The sequence below is a fragment of the Microtus pennsylvanicus genome, chromosome 14, assembly GCF_037038515.1.
Source record: "Microtus pennsylvanicus isolate mMicPen1 chromosome 14, mMicPen1.hap1, whole genome shotgun sequence".
NCBI lineage: Eukaryota > Metazoa > Chordata > Mammalia > Rodentia > Cricetidae > Microtus > Microtus pennsylvanicus.
The window spans coordinates 73122104-73141431 of record NC_134592.1 but is presented as its reverse complement, the minus strand read 5'-3'; the positions used below and the strand labels follow the sequence as shown (position 1 = coordinate 73141431).

At 47.1% G+C, this 19328-nt stretch overlaps 1 protein-coding gene across 1 annotated transcript; it reads left to right on the top strand.

The window, feature by feature from the left end:
• The first annotated feature begins 8242 nt into the window (after positions 1-8242).
• Efcab10 (EF-hand calcium binding domain 10) lies at positions 8243-15407 on the top strand. The gene is made up of 4 exons (XM_075947830.1): positions 8243-8382; positions 12742-12906; positions 13000-13087; positions 15329-15407. Exons 1-4 carry the CDS (start codon positions 8274-8276, stop codon positions 15363-15365), a joined length of 399 nt encoding a protein of 132 aa, XP_075803945.1. The 5' UTR covers positions 8243-8273; the 3' UTR covers positions 15366-15407.
• The last annotated feature ends 3921 nt before the right edge of the window (positions 15408-19328 follow it).

Below are 19328 nucleotides of genomic sequence, written 5' to 3'. Positions count from 1 at the left end.
GAGCTACAGGTGTGGTTGTGGTTACTTGAAAGAGTTGACAGAATATAAGGAGAGAAAGCAGACACTGGAGACTGAGAATCTCAAACCCGGAAAGAACGTGAAGACAAAGCAGAGAAGAAGCAAACTCAGTAGAAGCGGAGAAGAGGAAAGCCTGGATGCTGGACCGTGGTTCGGTTTTGTCTGTCGCGCACAGCGCCCCCATGTTCTGCTCTGTGTGCTGGCACCCAATTCACGAGCAAGGGGGCTGGAGGTTAAAATACACAGACACACACAGACAGAGAGACAGCAACAGGGGTCATCCTTGAATTCCCCAAGAATGCCCCCTTTATTGTGTTCAGGGGCAGATTATATAGATAGCCACGCCCCAACCAAACCCAACAGAAACCACTCTCCTGCCATCAGGAACTCCTGAAGGTCTCGTGCTCAGAACAGCTGTAGGCACTCAGATCAGGGGATTACAAGAAATTCAGGATCTGGGGTCTCACTGCTCCCAACACTGTCTGTTTTTGTTATGTTTTGCTTTTGAGACAGGGTTTCTCTGTGTAGCCCTGGCTGTCCTGGATCTAGCTCTGTTGACCAGGCTGGCCTAAAGCTTAGAGATCCACCTGTCTCTGCTTCCCTAGTGCTGGGATTAAAGGCGTACGCCACTGCGCCCAGCTCCAAGCAAGGGTGTTCTATAGGAGCACAAATATCCTAGCGAGGTTAGAAGGCACAAAGGGAGTTTGAGGCTGGGGCAGAAAAGATGGGAGTGTTTTGTTTTTCAGGGAAGGAGATGCCACTAGAATCTTAAGCAGGCGAGGGAGTGGGAACGGGAGAGAGAGATGTTGCCGAGGCAGTGGGGAATGGGAGAGAGAGAGAGAGATGTTGCTGAGGCAGAGAAGATGGCTCCGCCACCCCCCACCCACGGCCTCCACGGTCGCGCAGCTGGAGGAGATACGGTGCCAGGCACACAACAGGCCAGGGTTAGATGAGCACAGAGAAAAGTCAGTGGGGAAAGAGGACACCTAGACTGTGTCATCCTTGTAAGGTGAACATGATTGCCATGGAGACAGAGCCTTTTGGAACAGCCCAACTTTTTCGTTTGCTAGAAGGAAGTTTGCGTTCAGCTGATGACAGGCAGACTTTGGCGTTGGACATGGCATGCGGGTTCTCAACCGTGGCCTAGGCAGAAAAGTACAGTGACTAGGGAACTGAGGGCTGCCACATCAGTGGTGGAGTGTGTCCCAAACAGTGACAACTAGGGAAGTAGAATCAAAACTTCCAGGGTCTGGGGAGATGGCTCAGCACTTGAGAGCCCTGGCTGCTCCTCCAGGTTTACACAATGCTGGGGATGGAATCCAGGGCTTTGTTCGTGATAGGCAAGCACTCTAGAAGCAGGCACCTCCAGATCACGACTTACCATTTCCACTTTTTCCTTATTTATAGCATTTATTTATTTGCTATATTTATAGATCAGAGGATAGCTTGCGGACGTTAGTTTTCTCCCATCCCCACGTGAGTTCTGAAGGTTGGATTCAGGCCCTCAGGCTTGGTGAAAACCCTTGCCCCATCTCACAAGCCCAGCTGATTGGTTGATTCAGAATGGTCCCAGTGAGCAGCAGAGGAGGTTGGGTGAGGCCCCACCAGCCTGCAGCTCACTGCTGACAGCCACACGTATGTTCCCTTCAACTTCTGTGTTCTTAACATTGCACTTCCTGGAGAAATCACCTCTACCCCCACAGTTCTCCTAAGCCTTTCTGCTCCTACCAGTGTTTTTGTTGAAGTTTGATGTGTCGTGTGGCCGCTTTACTTGGGCTTTTGCAGTTCACTTGGCTCAAATATTTTCCTCTCTCCTGACACTCCACATGAGGCAATAGCTGCTTGCTTAACGAGTTGTTTCTTGTGTTCTCGCTCTGGTTGGGCTTAGTCTAGGGCAGCAGCAGCTTTGCTGGGATCAGTGTGCTGATGTTTCATTTATATTTTAATAAATAAAGCGTGCCCAAAGTTCAGGGAGTAAAACAGCTGATGAGTTTTACAGACCAGGCAGTGATCACACACTAGGTTGCCATAGAAACCGGGTGGTAGTGGTGCACACCCTGAATCCCAACCCTAGAGAGGGATATGACAGGAGGAGACAGCTCTCACTCACAGTTCGTTCTGAGACTCCAGGATCGCCATTTCAGACTGAGGTCGAGGTGAGAACCTGTGGCTGGCTATTTTGCTTTGCTGACTTTCAGGCTGAACTCCAGTTCCTGTGTCTGAGTTTTTATTAATCGTGACCTGAACTAATCGCACAGGGAAGAACGTTCAAGTTTAATTTCTGTTCATTGCATCACTGTCCTCCATTGAACTAGAAGAGTCAATGAGAAGATGTGAAAGAAATGAAGGCCCCCAAACCAAATTAGTCCCATACAAGTGTGAATCTTTCCAAAATCACCTTGGGACATTTGCCAGAAGCTTGGAGGTGTCGAGGTTACCAAGACAACTCAAAAGGCAAATCTGAACTGAGGTCATTAGCATTGGGAAGGTGCTCTTAATGTAAAACAATTATGGAGCTCTCTGAGTTTCTCGTTTCTCCTTCAAATATTTTACTGTGTTTTAAGTTCAACACTATCATCGCAAAAGCGCCTGCTTCCTCTGCAGCCCGAGGAAGCACTGTGGAGGAGGCTGCTGTGGAGTGCACACATTTGAATAAGATTTCATTTTCTCTCATCTACTTCCTGGCTGATTTCCAGCAATCTTTTCGTTAAAAGATTCATGCCCTCCCCATATCTTCTAGGTTCCTGAATAATCCAGATGCTGCCCCAGGGAGTGGGGAAAGGGGATAACAATTCTGGAACATCCTTGGGCTAGGACAAAGCAGAGTCTCTCTCAGGGGAAAGAAATCAATGGAGACTTGGGATCTTCATTTATTTGTGGAGCTGGGAATGGAACGCAGGGACCTGTGCACGCTCGGCAAGTGTTCTGCCTCTGAGCTCCATCTCCAGCCCAACCCTCAGGCTTCTCTACTGGAAAGGATGAGACGTGTGTTTTTCCAATTTTACAAGGCTTTCGGTTCGGTCCAGCTTGATACCCTGAGACCACTGTGTATAGCCCAGGAATACAGCATTGAGCAGAAGACTGGCTGGCTGCTGCAGGACGTACCCACAGCGGTGCCTCCAGCCCCAGCTCACCTGCAGGCCCACGCTGAGCCCAGTATTGTTTAACATTTTAATTAATGAATTGGCATTCAAAGTAACCTTGGTGAATTAAGGCCGTGAATACAAACACACTGATTTATATGATAGCTGTTACCTTTGGGGGCACACAGGGGAGATGTCTGGAGAGCGGGGGGGGGGGGGGGGGGGGGGGGGGGGATGCTCCGGAGCTTGCTTGACCTGAATGCTCGTTAAATGGATCTATTCATCTGTGAAATATTTATCAGGTTATAGACTGAAGGCATCTTCATTTTCCTGGGCACTCTTAAATTTAAAATTTTACACACACACACACACACACACACACACACAGAGAGAGAGAGAGAGAGAGAGAGAGAGAGAGAGAGAGAGAGAGAGAGAGAGAGAGGGCAGCTTTGGAGTGATTGTTGTCTCAACAGAAAGTACAAAGTTATAGTGTGGTTGGAGGGGAACACTGACCAGATGCCTGTGTTCTCCTGTGGTTTCCCTGAGCTGGGACGTGCAACAGAGGAGGTTGTGAAACACTTGTTTTGAAACTCGAACGGAGGGTTGAAGGTCGCCTATGAGATGGTTAGACCTGCAGTGGCCCCACCAACACCAGCACAGCTCGCCCCCCACTTGCTGCCAATGGTTGCCCACTTTCCCCTTCCAGGGCCCTCAGCACACTAGAGGGTTCCATTCCGGACAAGGGAAGTGGGACCCTGAGGGTTTTACTACCTGGCTCAGAAACCTTGGGCTGGAGGTAAAATGTGGGGCGATACAGGACTGTCTCTTCTCATCGGAAGTTCTTCTGTAGAATTCTGCAGACGCAAACCTGGACTCCCAACACTTGGGAAGCAGAAGCAGGCAGATCAGATCAAGATCACCTTTGGCTGCGTAGAAATTTGATACAAGCCTGAGCTACCGGAGACCCTGTCTTCAAACTCCGAAATAAATAAACAAACATGAGTGTATTACAGCTAATCCGTATTGTTTGGATTCTCTCTAATTTGGATAAGATACATATGCCTGCATCGTAATGACATTTAAAGGCATTAGAACTGGCCGTGTGGCTTAGCAATAGAATGTCTGTGTGGCACATCCAAGGCCATGGTTCCGTCTCCAGCACAGAGAGGGAGGGGTGCTAATCTCACCTCTCTGATTATCAGGGTACAGTGCCTGATTCAGCTTTGAAGGCCTGCATAGGGGCTGAGTGGAAGAGAAGAATGTTTGCTTAGCATACACAAGGTCCTTGGTTTAATTAACAGCAGTCCAAAAAATTATTTAAGAGGGGGCCTAATTAGGTGGTGCATGAGATAAAGGCCTGTACTACCCAGCCCAAACCCGAGTTCAGCACCTAGGCTACCAGTAGAAGCTGACCTCCACCTGTGTCTAGAGGCATGCACCTACATACATGCTCACAAATAAATGTAATAACTTAAAAGGGGGATAGCCACCACATTAGCAATTGCAACCACATGAACACACACACACACCAGTGTGTCAGATTGATTTAAACGTGATCTTTCTTGGACGCTTTCCAGTGGCATTGTGAAATTGCAGAGATTATCACTGACACTGTGAGACTTTTTCCAGAAACCGTGAGCAATCCATTGTAACGGAACTCCTAATTTGCCTTTCGGGGTAACTTTAAAATTCTGAAAAGGTGAGGCTTGGGTGGAGTTGGTGTTTCCTTTGGGGCGCCAACCAGCTCCCAGATAAAAACATGGAGACGTAATATTAATAGTGAATGCTCTGCCTTAGCTGGTACTGACTGAATGTGTCAGGTTTGGGATCACATCCTCATCACCCCAGAACCTGGGAGGCAGAGAGAGCATAGGAGGGCGGCTGTGAGCTCTTTTTCTCTCCTTTTCTTCTATGGTGGAAATCTATCCCAGGCGTCTAGGCAAGTGCTCTGCCACTGAGACACATCCCCAATACCCCTTTCTACGTTTAAAAAGATGGATTTATTTTTTATGTGTATGAGCAATTTGCCTGCACGCATTTAAGTGCACTTTTGGGTGTGCCAATTAACGACAGAGGCCAGAAGAGGGCGCTGGATCTTCTGAAACTGGAGTTAAAAAGGTCGTGAGCCTCCATGGTCTTGGGAAACAGACCTAGACCATCAGCAAAAGTAGCAAGTACTCTCCAGCCCACACCTGTTCCCTTTTAATAACCAAAACTCCAAGCTGGGGCATCGCTGATTTGCTACTGGTTAAAACAAAACCAGAAGAAGCGGCCACAGCCCACTCTGACCGACTCTGTCCTGACTCCTGTTTCACAGGGCTCCTCTCTCCACACACAGCAGTAACTGGCCGCTCTAGGATCTCCTGTCAGTCAGCCTGACGTCACAGCCCAGTGGAGCGCAAATAGGCGGAGCAAGGCTCCGGCTTGCCTGACGATTTCTGCAGTTCAGGACTGAGAGGCTCTTGATAGAATCAGGATGGTTGGTCTCTTAGCTCTAGAACCATCTAGAGAGCAGTTAACAAACTGAGCTCCCTAGAGCAGTTCTGTATCCATGACCCCAAGGTCATTTCATCAGATTTCTCGACGTTTGCAGAAGCCTCCCAACGAGACCCAGGGTGTGTTCAGGTGGAGACCCTGCAGGTCCACACCCAGGAGTGGCGGTACGCTTCCCACCTCACCCACACACAGCTCACAAGTGCAGATCCGTCCTGGCTATCCACTTCAATAACCCGCGAAAGCAATTACTAATGTCAGATTAAGTCTCTCTCTCTCTCTCTCTCTCTCTCTCTCTCTCTCTCTCTCTCTCTCTCTCTCTCTCTCTCTCTCTCTCTCTCCTTGTTTTCTTTATTGTTATTTTTTTATTTTAAAGTATGTGCATGTGTGTGCCAGTGAGTTCAGAGACCTGGGGAGCCCAGGGGTATCAGATCCCCTGGAGATGGGGTTAAAGGGCAGAGTGTTGGGAGTCAAACTTGGATTCTTAACCACTCTCCTGCCATCTCTCCGCCCCCCCCCGCAGGCTGCCTCTTGTCTCATCCCTAAGTGTTTGCTCCTCAAATACTAAGCGATATACCCACACAAAGATCTGTAAGCAGCTTTATTTGTAATACCCCCCAAAGTGAGACAACCCACATTCCCATCAGCAGATGAATGGAACTTATCTGTACGGCCGGGTCCTACTCAGCCATAAAGAGAAGGAACCGGTGATACCTGTAATGAGTTTTGAATATATCTGGGCATGGCGAGTGGAAAGAGACACCGCCACACACTCTATGGTCCCATTTATATAAAGTTTTACCAGGTGCTCTGAGGTTAACTACAGAAGCCTGGAAGCCAGGTCCGGCCCGGCAGACAGCAGTGACAGCTCTGTCCACTAGGTGGCGCCTGGACACTTCCCTGGAACATGGTTTCCAGACAGGCTTGAGAAAGAAGACTCATACCTGGTCTAGATTCACGACATTGTGCAGAAAGCCGAAGAGACTTGTTGGAACCGAAAATAACAACCAGGAAGGAAGTCAGCAAGGCCATGTTGCAATAATCTAGGTTTCAGAGGACAGAAAACGGAGCTTTTTTTGTCGTTATTAATTTAATTCATTGTGTTTTTTTTAAACACTTTCCAGTCCCAATTCCCACTCCCTTTCCTCCTCCTGCTCTCCCCACCTCCCCCATCCCAGTCCCATCCACTCCTCAGAGAGGATAAGGCTTCCCATGGGGTGTCAACAAATCTGACACATCACTTTGAGGCAGGACCAAGGCCCTCCCTTATATCTAGGCTGAGCAAGGTATCCCTCCAAAGAGAATAGGCTCCAAAAAGCCAGTTCAATCACTCGGGATAAATCCTGCCCCTACTGCCAGTGGCCACACAGACTGCCCCAGCCACACAACTATCACCCACATGCAGAGGGTCTAGTTTAGTGCCATGTAGGTTCTCCAGCTGTCAGTCCAGAGCTCCCACTAGCTCAGCTCACGCTAGACCAGTGTACAGTCACTGGTCCACACCCCCAGCCCTCTTAAATGGGGCCTTTTGGTTTTGTTTAGTTTCTGGTTGCTGCTGTTGGTTTTGCAGTGCTGAGGATCTAACCTTGCGTCTTGACATGCTGTACCACTGAGCTATATCCTAGTCCGAAATTTGCTGCCTTGAATTTTATAGAATAAAATAAAATCATTAATTGAGGTTTTGACTTGGGGGGAAAATAATTTCCAGCATCTCTGGAATGGCCCTAAACATAAGTCAGCTGTTTTGTATTATGTATTTCTGTGAAGCAGCATTCTCGGGTTTGACAATCATAAAATCGAAATACCATCAACTCTGAAAAACGGTGAAGATGCTCCATGTCTTGCGGTAGTGAGCATTCAGCTGACATTTAATTCTTCAAGTAAAAATAAGCAAGCACACATATGTGCATCAGTACACAAATTTGCTTTCATTGTTAATGCACAGTAAAGTGTTTCATTTTGTTTTTGGTTAGTTTGCTTTGGTTTTCTGAGGCAGGGTCGTGTATCCCAGGCCAGATTCGACCCCCACCCCCAGCTGCTTGGGTATACACGCCTGCACCACCACACCTGACTTCAAAGAACTGTAGTTGGATTTATATACCTATATATTAAAGTCCCACTTGAAAAGCGTTAAAGGTGGGAAAAGTTCAGAATCCTTAAGCTGAGGCCTCCTGCCGGGAGCCAGAGCATCCCTGCAGGGCGCTCCTCAGGAAAATGCTTTTTAGGGCTCTCAGAACTGCAGACGTTCTTTTATCGGTGAATCCGGTCTTCTTATCATTTAAAGCCTCATCCTCCGACCAACACGCACAGAGCCGGGTGCAGCGACAGGTACCAACTATGTCCAGCCTCGGTCGATGAAAGGGTTGACACTCGTCCCACAAGAGCATGTGCCCTGGATGACTGCCCGCCACACCTGCGCTTCTGCACCACGGAAGACCCTGGAAGGACGTTGTTCTAGGGTGGGAGGGTGTGCGCGAGGTACCCGGAGAGAGGGCTGGAGGAGGAGGAAGAGGAGGAAGAGGAGGAGGAAGAGAAGGGGGAGGAGGAGGAAAAGGAGGAGGAGGTGGTGGTGGTCGTTGTGGTGACCGCTAGGCGCGTCACGTGACTGAACTCGAATAGGGGCGGAGTCGAAGCGCCAGGACGCTGCCTGGTTGCCTAGCAACAGCTGAGGACGGAAACATGAACTATGCGGTTGACCGGGAGCTTCAGGCTAAGGAATATTTAGAAAAACATCGGATAATGGAGCTGCTGAGCCAACTCACCAGCTTCCTCCTCTTTGACCGACCAAGTAAGGAAGGGTCTTGCCTCCACAGGCTTTCTGTCTTCCTCTGCCCAGGCAAAGGGTCCGCCGCTTTGCTCCCCACACCCTGTCCTCCCCTCTCACTCCACCCCCTTGCCTCGGGACGAGTGGAGCCCTGCAGTTGTTCACTGACTCGTGATCCCACCCCACTCCCCAGTCAAACGTGATAAATGGCTCTCGGTGCCTGCTCAGTGCTGCGGGGAGGGTGGCAGAGTCGGGACCGCCTAGCCCCAAGTCCACCTCTAAGTTATGAGCGCTTGGGAAAGGACGGGGAGCCAGTCTCCACCATTGGAAAATGGAGAGAATAGTACCCATCTCAGGAGAATGGGAGTGGGTGGGGTAGGGTATTAAATGAATTCCAGTTCAACTAAGCTTGGCAGGGCAAGTAACAGATCTTTTCATTTCTAAGGCATCTTTAATTTAGTAAGGGGCTAAACAATTGATCGCCTGAGCTGCCAGGATCCTCCCTGGGAGCCAGGTTTTCCTGGCATTTTTATAAATTAGATCCTTTCAAAATTTGGGTTATTTCAGAAGCTTTGGTGGTGTACTGTAAAAAGTTATGTTGAGCTGAAAATGGCATTGCCTCCTCCCACAGTGCTTGGAGCCCGCCGGCATTGACAACGAGTCTCTAAAATTCCAAAATGTCCATTTAATTCTGTGCCAAGAAACAGAAATACCATCCTAAATTGGAAAAGAAGAAAACTAGCATGACCCCCTAGGGGACTGAGAAAAGTCTTTCGAAATATTTTATTGTAAAAAATGTATTTATTTTAAACATGTATAGGGGTTTTGTGCATCGCCAGCGAGCCTGGTGCCCGAGGAGGTCGGAAGTTAGATTCTGGAGTTACCTGTAGACACGATCCACCATATGGGTGCTAGTGCCTGAACCAGGTCCTCTTCGGGGACAAGTGCCCTTAACCACTAACCTAACTATCCTTGCCATTAAATGTAAAACACAAACTTAGTACAGCCAATGTTCCAAACTGTCAATGCAATTTTCAGACAAATGTGAACAGCTAAGATGTGTGTGTGTGTGTGTGTGTGTGTGTGTGTGTGTGTGTGTGTGCCATGCTTGGATTACATTTCCTTTTTTTTTCTCTGAAGTTAACAATACTACAATTTTATTTTATTTTATTTTTGGTTTTTTGAGACAGGGTATCTCTGTGGCTTTGGAGCCTGTCCTGGAACTAGCTCTTGTAGACCAGGCTGGTCTTGAACTCACAGAGATCTGCCTGCCTCTGCCTCCCAAGTGCTGGGATTAAAGATGTGCACCACCACCACCACTACCCGGCTTACAATTTTAATTTTGTTCAGTTTTCTGTGTGTTGCTAATTCTTCCACATATATCTCTGTCTGCATATACACAGATATCCCCCCATGTACAGTTCCTCCACGTCTGTCCCTGTCTGTGTATGTATGGATATCCCCATGTACAGTTCCTCCACGTCTGCCCCTGTCTGTATATGTATGGATATCTCCGTGTACAGTTCCCACGTCTGCCCCTGTCTGTGTATGTATAAATATCCCCATGTACAGTTCCCACGTCTGTCCCTGTCTGTATATGTATGGATATCTCCATGTACAGTTCCCACGTCTGTCCCTGTCTGTATATGTATGGATATCTCCATGTACAGTTCCCACGTCTGTCCCTGTCTGTGTATGTATGGATATCTCCATGTACAGTTCCCACGTCTGTCCCTGTCTGTATATGTATGGATATCTCCATGTACAGTTCCCACGTCTGTCCCTGTCTGTGTATGTATGGATATCTCCATGTACAGTTCCCACGTCTGTCCCTGTCTGTATATGTATGGATATCTCCATGTACAGTTCCCACGTCTGTCCCTGTCTGTATATGTATGGATATCTCCATGTACAGTTCCCACGTCTGTCCCTGTCTGTATATGTATGGATATCTCCATGTACAGTTCCCACGTCTGTCCCTGTCTGTATATATATGGATATCTCCATGTGCATCCCCTCTCAGCAGGTAACTTTTATCTCTGATAACTGTGGCCCTAGCTCTCATTCTTCCTGGTCTAATGTGTCCCATTACTGACTCATATGTTGCTCGGGGTCTCAGTTTACACTGCTGTATCCAGATTGTTCATCTTGTTCAAAATACTGAAGAATCACACAGAACAGAAAGAAGCTAAGGATTTTATCCAGCAGCAAACCGACCAGTTAGACCACAAGAGAGCCTTGGGCTCTGAGTGAGAGTCTCTCAAGAGCCACTGGTTAGTTCCTAAGATTTCTTTTTCATTTCAAAAAGAGGGGAAGTTGTTTGCTAAGGATAAACGAGAGCGGACATGGTTTTCTGATTTTCTCTTCCTTTATTTAAAGTGATATGTGTTCATTCATTTATTCGGTGCGTGCATGTGTGCATGTGTGTGAGGGCTGGAGAACAATATGAGGAGTATGTTCTCTCTTCCACTATGGAGTCCATCTCAGTGGCAGGTGACGAGCCAGCTGCCTGCACTGCCTGTTTTGAAGGATAGACCTTGTTATGTAAGCCTTTGTTTACTGTGTGTTCCCTATATGGTGCATCTAATTTTAACCATACATACTTGTAATCATGAGTATTTGTAAGATGGAAAATATGGGTTTTTTTGCAAGTTCACTTTGAGGACACATTTGCCCGGCTGTTTATACACCCAAGTCTCGATGGTAAGCCCACTGCACCTAGTTTCAGGACATAGCTGGCCACAAAAGGGTTACCAAGGATTGCAATGGAACTGAAAGGTCAGAGTGATCCAACTACCTTTGTCTGGAGAGAGGGCGTAGATGCAGCTCAATCCAGGTGGGGGTTCCCAGGTTGCTAAGTGTATTGTTTGTTTGTATAAGTGTGTGTGTGTGTGTATGTGTGTGTGTGTATACAGATAATGACATAATGACCGAATTATCTGTAGTAGAGATAAAAGCACATGCACAGTAACATCTGTTTCCCTACATCCACACCCACATGGAGCACACGCACAGTAACATCTGTATCCCCACACCCACATGGAGAACACGCCCAGTAACATCTGTATCCCCACACACCCACACGGAACACACCCACAGTAACATCTGTATCCCCACACCCACACAGAGGCAGGAGGACTAAGAGTTCTAAAATAAGAAAATAAACATAGTTGTGGTTCTTGAAGCGTCTATCCTAGTCAACGTTACTGTTACTGGGCTGAAACACCAAAGCAACTTAGGGAGGGAAAACTTCATCACTGAGTGAAGTCAGGACAGGAACTCCAGCAGAGCGGAAACCTGGAGGCAGCGGCTGATATAACGGCTATGCGTGGAGGGGTGCTGCTTACCGGCTTGCTCCTCACCACTTGCTCGGCCTGATTTCTTATAGATCCCAGGACCTGTCAGTTGAGGTCTTCCCCTCAGGAGACTCTAGCTTGTGTCAGGTTGACATAAATTAGCCAGCACACATCTTTGGCTGGTTTGTTTTTAAAGACAAGGTTTCATGTCTCAGGCTGTGCTAGAACTTCCTAGGTAGCTGAGACTGGCCTTGAACTCCTGATCCTTCTGCCTCCACTTCCCCAGTGCTGGCTTTGTAGATAAACACCATCACACCTAGCCTTAAATGCTATTCAGAACCCCATTTGTAGATAACTGGAAACTTAAATACTTCTGACCTACGTCAATATATTAAAAACATTTTTTGGAGGTGTGAAATGTATTGTGACCACAGTACTGTTGTAATATGAAAAGCACAAAGAGTCCTTATGGTGGTTACTTCCGGTTGTCAGCTTGAGGAGTCTAGAATCATGCGGGAGACGGGCCTCCAGCATGTCTGTGCGTGGCTGTCTTGATGAGGTTAACAGGGATGGGAAAGTCTGTCTGGCAGGTGACTCCATTTCCTGGGACACACAGAAGGGAGAGAGAGAGGTGAGCAGAAGCACTCACCTCTGCCTCCAGCCAGTGGACACACTGTGACCAGCTCCTGCTGGTGGGTACACATGGCCAGCTCCTGCCAGGAGGTACACTGTCCATCACTCCACCTCATGTTCTACTTCTGCCGTGATTGTCACACCATTTCTGGACAATCGATTGGATTTTCTGTTTTTAAAATTGGCTCAGTAGAAGAGCCTGTTCACCCAGAGCACACAAAGCTGGCCAGCTTCTTCACGCTCCACGCCCTCCCTGTCTTCCTGGTTTCCCAGCTTCTTCACACACCACGCCCTGACACTCAGTCGTCTGAGGTAGCACGCACCCTGCACATGTGTTCTCTGCTGTGGTGTGAGTTCCATGGAAGCGAGACCTGCACCCTGAGTGCCTGGACTCTTTCTACTTGCGACACACGTCAATTTCATGTACGAAAGAGTCTCAACTGTGTATTTGCAGAGAAACCAAGGGAGTACTTAATCACTCTTCTGGAACGGCTGAAGATTGCCAAGGTAACGGGCGTGGCGTTTCCTTTCTTCATGGAAAACTCTAATATTGTGTCGATGTTTGAGATGATGGACTCTTCTGGCAGAGGCTGCATATCCTTTGTGCAATACAAAGAAGGTCAGTGGGACCTACACCCAGTAGGCCACTCGGTAACTTTCTCCAGCTCAAAGTCTTTCCCTGCTCTACATTTTCTTCTTCTCACGTTTGCAGCCCTAAAGAACCTGGGTCTGTGCACTGCAGAAGAAGTTTTGCATGATGACGGACATACAATAACTCTGGATAAATTCAGAGATGAAGTGTAAGTTTTTTAAAAATATTTTAATAACGTGTTATGATCTTGAAGTTATTAATACCATTGCATACAGAGTGCCACTACCCTTTCTTGTCTGCGCGCGTGTGTGTGTGATACATGTGCATGCATGTGCCAGGCACACATGTGAAAATCAGAGCAGCCAGGCACACATGTGAAGATCAGAGCAGCCAGGCACACATGTGAAGATCAGAGCAGCCAGGCACACATGTGAAGATCAGAGCAGCCAGGCACACATGTGAAGATCAGAGCAGCCAGGCACACATGTGAAGATCAGAGCAGCCAGGCACACATGTGAAGATCAGAGCAATCTCAGGTGTCAGTTCTCACCTTGTCTCTGTTGTTTGCTGCTGCTCTGCGTACCCCAGGCTAGCCCACCACCTTACAGGATTCTCCATCTCCACCTCGCATCTTGCTGTAGAAGCAGAGTTCACCCTACTGTGCCAGCTTTACATGGGTTCTGAGGACTCGAACTCTGGTCCACATGCTTGCACTTTTACCTCCCAAGCTGTCTCCCCACCCCCACACGCTACCCTTGGGCTTTCAGTCATCACTAGCGAAAGCAGGGAAACCATCCTGGGGAAGGAGAGGGCTAAGAGAGAGCTGGGGAAGAGGATCTAGAGGCAGCCTTGGTCTTTCCTCAGTTGGAAACCTCACCACTGTGGGGCTTGTTGGAGCACACCTTTAATCCCAGCAACCAGAAGACAGAAGCAGGCTGATCTCTGTGGATTCAAGGACAACCTGATCTACTAAGCGAGTTTCAGGGCAGGCAGGGCAATACAGAGAGAAGAGGAAACCTCACCAATTCTCAAATACGAGGCGAGGAGACCCAGTCTGCTAGAATTATCAAAGCTCTCAGCTCCACCCATCAGTTAGAAAATCTCTGTATAAACTGTAGCGTCAGGCCAGTGAGAAGACTGTGTGTGTGAAATCCTCGGGACCCACGTAATGTGGAAAGGGAGACTCGATGACACTAAGTTGTCCTCTGATGTCCCCGTGCATGACGACACACACGGTGCATATACGCGCAATCATAACTATACAGAGCCGGCGCGGTGGTGCATGCTCGGAATCCCAGCATGTTGGGGAAGAGTGGCAGGGGAATCATGAGTTCAATGCCAGCCTGAGCTATAAAGCAAGTCAATTTCAATCTTTTTGTCTGAGAAAGTAGAGTAGCATGTATCTTAAAGAATTTTGTCAAAATTACCTTTGTCAAAGTAAAGATCAACAATCTAGGCTGTGTGCAAGCCTGAAAATTAAATTTTGGGGGGGATTTTATTTATATTTTACGTGTCTGAGGGTTTGCCTAAGTGTGTCTGCGCACCGCAGTGCCCATGGAGGACAGACGAGAGCAATGTATCCCATGGAGGGTAAAGTACTCGCCATTGACAAGCAGGCATAAAGAGTTCACTCCCTAGGACCCATGTAAACCCTGGCATGATGGTTTACAGACACAGAAGGAACCCTGAGGCTTGCCCAGAGTCCAGTGAGAGACTCTGTCTCCAAAACAATACCCAAGGTTGACCTCTGACCTCCACAGGCACACACATGCACATCCCATAAATACATACATAAATACACACACATACCTGCACATGAACGCACGGACAAATACAACTAAGAAATACTTTAAATGGAAGGACACGAAAATTGAAAATTAGGAACAACAATAGCTTAACCACATCTCATAAAACTATTGTGCTGTTTGTTTGTTTGTTTTTCTGGTGAGACAGCATCTCACTGTGTTGCCCAAGTGAGTCTTGAACCCACAGTGGCCTTCTGCTTCAGGCATAGTGCTGGAATTATGGGTGTCTTCCACCATTCCCAGATAAACATACTGAATTCCCAAACTGGATACAGGAACCTCAGTTACCAACATACATCCATAAATAAGTGTATCTTTGTGTTGTTGGTGTTTTTTTTGTTTTGTTTTTTTCTATTTTTGTTTTGTTTTACAAAACAGGATTTCTCTGTGTAACAGTCCTGGCTGTCTTGGAACTCGCTCTGTATCCCAGGTTGGCTCGAACTCACTGAGATCCACCTGCCTCTGCCTCCCAAGAGCTGGGGTTACAGCATGGGCCACCACCACCCGAGCAGCTCGCCTTGATTAGCAAGGTGGAGGTCAGCTGTGGCTGACCTTTGCCCTCCCTCCACTGTCTTCAGATTCTGCATTCCTGTTTGTAATTCCTCTGCTTCCCACAGCTGAGTTTCTGTTCTGTGTTTTCTTAGGAACAGGAGAACGGAGGAAATATGGTCGTCATTTTAGTGACATCGTAACTCCAGCTAATAAATGATTCTACCAAGTTTTTATTCGTCTCCTTTCATTAACTCAGAACTTTATCAGATGCTTTCAACCCAATTGCAGCAGAATTGTGCTCCCAGTGATCAGCAAAGAACACTGAACTTGATGCTAGGTAGCAAGTCCAATGTGTGTTCTACGCCTGGTTCTGGTCAACTTCCTGAGGATGTGGACCACACCCATTGTTTTGTTTTCCCTATTGTGCTTTAAAAATATAATGCATTCAGATGAATGTGTTAAGGCTTTAATGTTTTTTTTAATATTTTAGGTTTTATTTTATGTGTATGTTTTGCTTGCATGTATGTGTGTGTGCACCACGTGTGTGCCTGGTGCCTGTGGAGGCCAGAAGAGGGTGTCAGATATTCAGAACTGGAGTTATGGATGGTTGGTAGTCACCATGGGTGCTGAGAACCAAACCCTGTTGGAACCCAGGCCTTGCTGGTCAGAAGTCACAGCCTATCATAGCCTGGCAGCTCCCCCCCCCCCCCCAGATCTCTACCTGCTGTCACCAGAAGAGTGTCCTTGAGCCCAGAGGACAGCCCAAGCTGTCTCTAAGCCTGGATGCCTGATTTATCTTTAGTGAGACCATTGGCAGTTTCTGCTACTTTTCCCCTGCTGTCTGTATGGTAACTAAGATTTGTACTAGAAGTTTTGATATAGGACCCTGCTGCCACATAGGAAGCCTTATGATAGGAGCGTGCCTCTTACTCTTACTACATACTAGGGTCTATAGCTGAGAGACCTACATCTTCCCAGCAAGAGGAACTTGAACTGAGACACTGGTTGGTAACCTGAGCATAGGATACCTCAAAACTTGCCTCCAAGTGACACACTTCCTCCAACAAGGCCATATGAACTTCAACAAAGCCACAGCTCCTAATAGTGCCACTCCCAATGAGATTATGGGGGCCAGTGACATCTAAACTACCATAGTCTTCAAGGAGAGGAGAAGGGTAAGTAGAATTCTAGAAGAGAAAAAAAAAGGTTATAGTGCTTTCTAAACCCAAGTGTGTATGTTTAGATTGTTGCTTTTGTTTGCTGTGATAATGCAGGATGGCCTAGAGCTCATGACATCCCCCTGCCTCAGCCCCTTGAGTGCTGTGGTTACAGATGTGTGCCACTGATGAAAGTTAAACTTAGTTTAAAATATGCTTTCCAATATGAGAAGTTACTGCTTTTCAATGTAACTGTGGTGTGTCAGGGTCAGGGTTAGGTTTAAGGACAAAGTTTGGGTTAGATTTAGGGTTAGGGTTAGGTTTAAGGACAGAGTTTGGGTTAGGTTTAGGATTAAGAACAAGAAAGGAACATTAGATTCCAGCATAAAAATCTGCAAGTTTAACAGCACACAGAATCAACCTTAGAAAACACACACCTTAGTGAAAACAAAACAAAACAAAACAAAACACTGCACAGAGGGGTATTTGTAAAAGTCTTTGTACTTGTACTGCAGAAAAAGTGAGTCCTGTTAACAATGTACCAGTGATGGGTTTGCTCATAGAGCTCTGAAGTTTCTTTGACCAGAATAGCTGCACATACATTACTTGGTAAAGCAGGTTGTTACAAACACAATGAAAACAGCAACACTTACTCAATAGCAAGAACTCTGTTACACCAGTGCACCTCCCAGACAAAGAACTGCAGAAGCAGCAGGAACTTGTTTTGCATGAAAGCAGAGCCCATAAATTTATTTTATAAATGAATTTATTTCACAAGGATATCTTGTTGGTGTTAGTCTTAGGATTATACTTAGGGCTAGAGTTAAGAACAAGGAAGGAAAATAAAACAGAGCCTAAGACTACCATTTTAGAACCACTCACTGCCATGTCTATAAAACACAGGCACAAGTGACTGCAACACCACCTAGTGGCTGGTGTCTTAGCAAATATCATTGTATTTCCACTGCAGTGGAAAGCGAATCCTATTACCTAGGAGAACTGCAATGTCCCACATTGAAATCACAGTGAAAACGCAGCACTTTCACAAGATCAAGAACTGTGTTATACCAGTGTACCTCACAGCCAAGCACTGTGAGAGAAATGGTAATTCCCAATAATGTAGAACACGTGTTCTTAATTTTAGCACTGCACAGGGTTAGGGCCAGGGTTACTGTTAGGTAAGAAAGGAATGGGAGAGCCAAGCACAAATATCTGTACATTTGACAGTCCCAGTGTCATCTTTAGAAAACACGTGCCCATGTAGAAAAACAAAATCAAAGCTCTGCACAGTGGCATATTTGCAAAATCTGCTGTGTGCATTTACTGTAGGGAAGTGAATCCTGTTTACCATGAAGTGGCTGGTTCTACTCCTACAGCTCTGAAGCTGCTTTAATCAGAACAGCTGTGTGTACGTTCCTAGGTAAAACAGATGTGTGAAGAACACACTGCAAACAGGGACAAGAGCGAGAATGGTGTACACCAATACACCGCACAGCCAAGCGCTGTGGGAGAGGTGGTGAGCATTCCCAGGAGAGCGGAGCACAGCACGGCATGACTGTAGCTCTGCATAAGGACATTAGGCTCAGGCTCCGGGGTTGGTTAGGGTTAGGGTTATAAAGGAGAGAAGGAAAGAGCGCAGAGCACGAGACTGTGGAACTTTAGCAAGCACTCAGCATCATCTTTAGATTACAGTCGCACGAGCGAAGAAAACACCATGCAGTGGCTAGTTTGGAAAGAAAAAGCATCGTATTTCTACTAAAGTGAAAGCAAAATCCTGTTTACAATGAAGTGTATAGTTTTGCTCCTCCAACTTTAAAGTTGGCTGCAGCAGAACAGCTGTGTGGATGTTCTGAGGGAAAGCAGTTTGGTTAAAAGCCACAGTGAAGGACAGTCAGCCAACAGGTAAGAGTCCTGCAGGCAGGCCACTCCGCTGCCACTGCCACCGAACCCATCAACCTCCACCCTCACCAACCATCCCCTGCAAGATCAGCCACCCCTAGAGGCACAAGCACCACCTCTACCAATTAGAAGAGCTCTCTCCAGCAACATCAGCAGGCTCTGTAGGCACAAGTGCCACTCACACCAGCTGGAAAAAGAGGTGCAGGCACAACCCACACCGGCTGGAGGAACAGGTCCCACAGGCAGGAGTAAAGTGTGCACCAGCTGCAGGAACAGGCACAACCCACACCAGCTGCAGGAACAGGCACAGCCCACACCAGCTGGAGGAACAGGCACAACCTCACCAGCTGGAGGAACAGATCCCACAGGCAGGAGTAAAGTGCACACCAGCCAGAAGAAATGGATGATATGCTGGCTCTAGGCACCCAAACCCCCACAAATCTCAGCTGAGAAAACCCCCCTTGTCCTGACAACCAGCCAGTTACCATAGCCTTGGTTATTCAGGCCAAAAGACAATAAAGGAACAAAAGACCCAGCCAACAAAGACATCATAAGAATCAACACCCATACTTATAATTATCCCAAACCCAGATGGGTAAACAGCAGTGTAAAAATACACTCAAGAGCAATATGGCAGCACCAGAAACTAGCGGTTATACCACACCAAGACCTGAACATCCCAATACAGGTGAGGTAGAAGGAAATGACCTTAAAAATAACTTTATGAAGATGATAGAGACCCTGAGACAATTTTGGCCCCAAAATAACTCACCATACAAGTTCTACACAACCAAAATGCCTATGAACCATAACCATGACCAGAATGACAGAAATCATGCTTATGACAGAAACCTAGACAATATCATGGCTTGTGATACCATGGATCTTGGAGGAGAACCTACAATTACCACTTTGCTAAACAGGCAACCCCCTAACTACACTCTTAGTATTGTCTTTACACACCTAAGTGCAGTCCTCACCCCTCAACAAGGAACCTTCACGCTGCAACTGATGAAGACCATTTCAGAAAACAGTCAGCCAAAAGGTAGAGTTGTGGATCCCAGTCTAAACTGTTATGTCTACAGCACAATCCCGC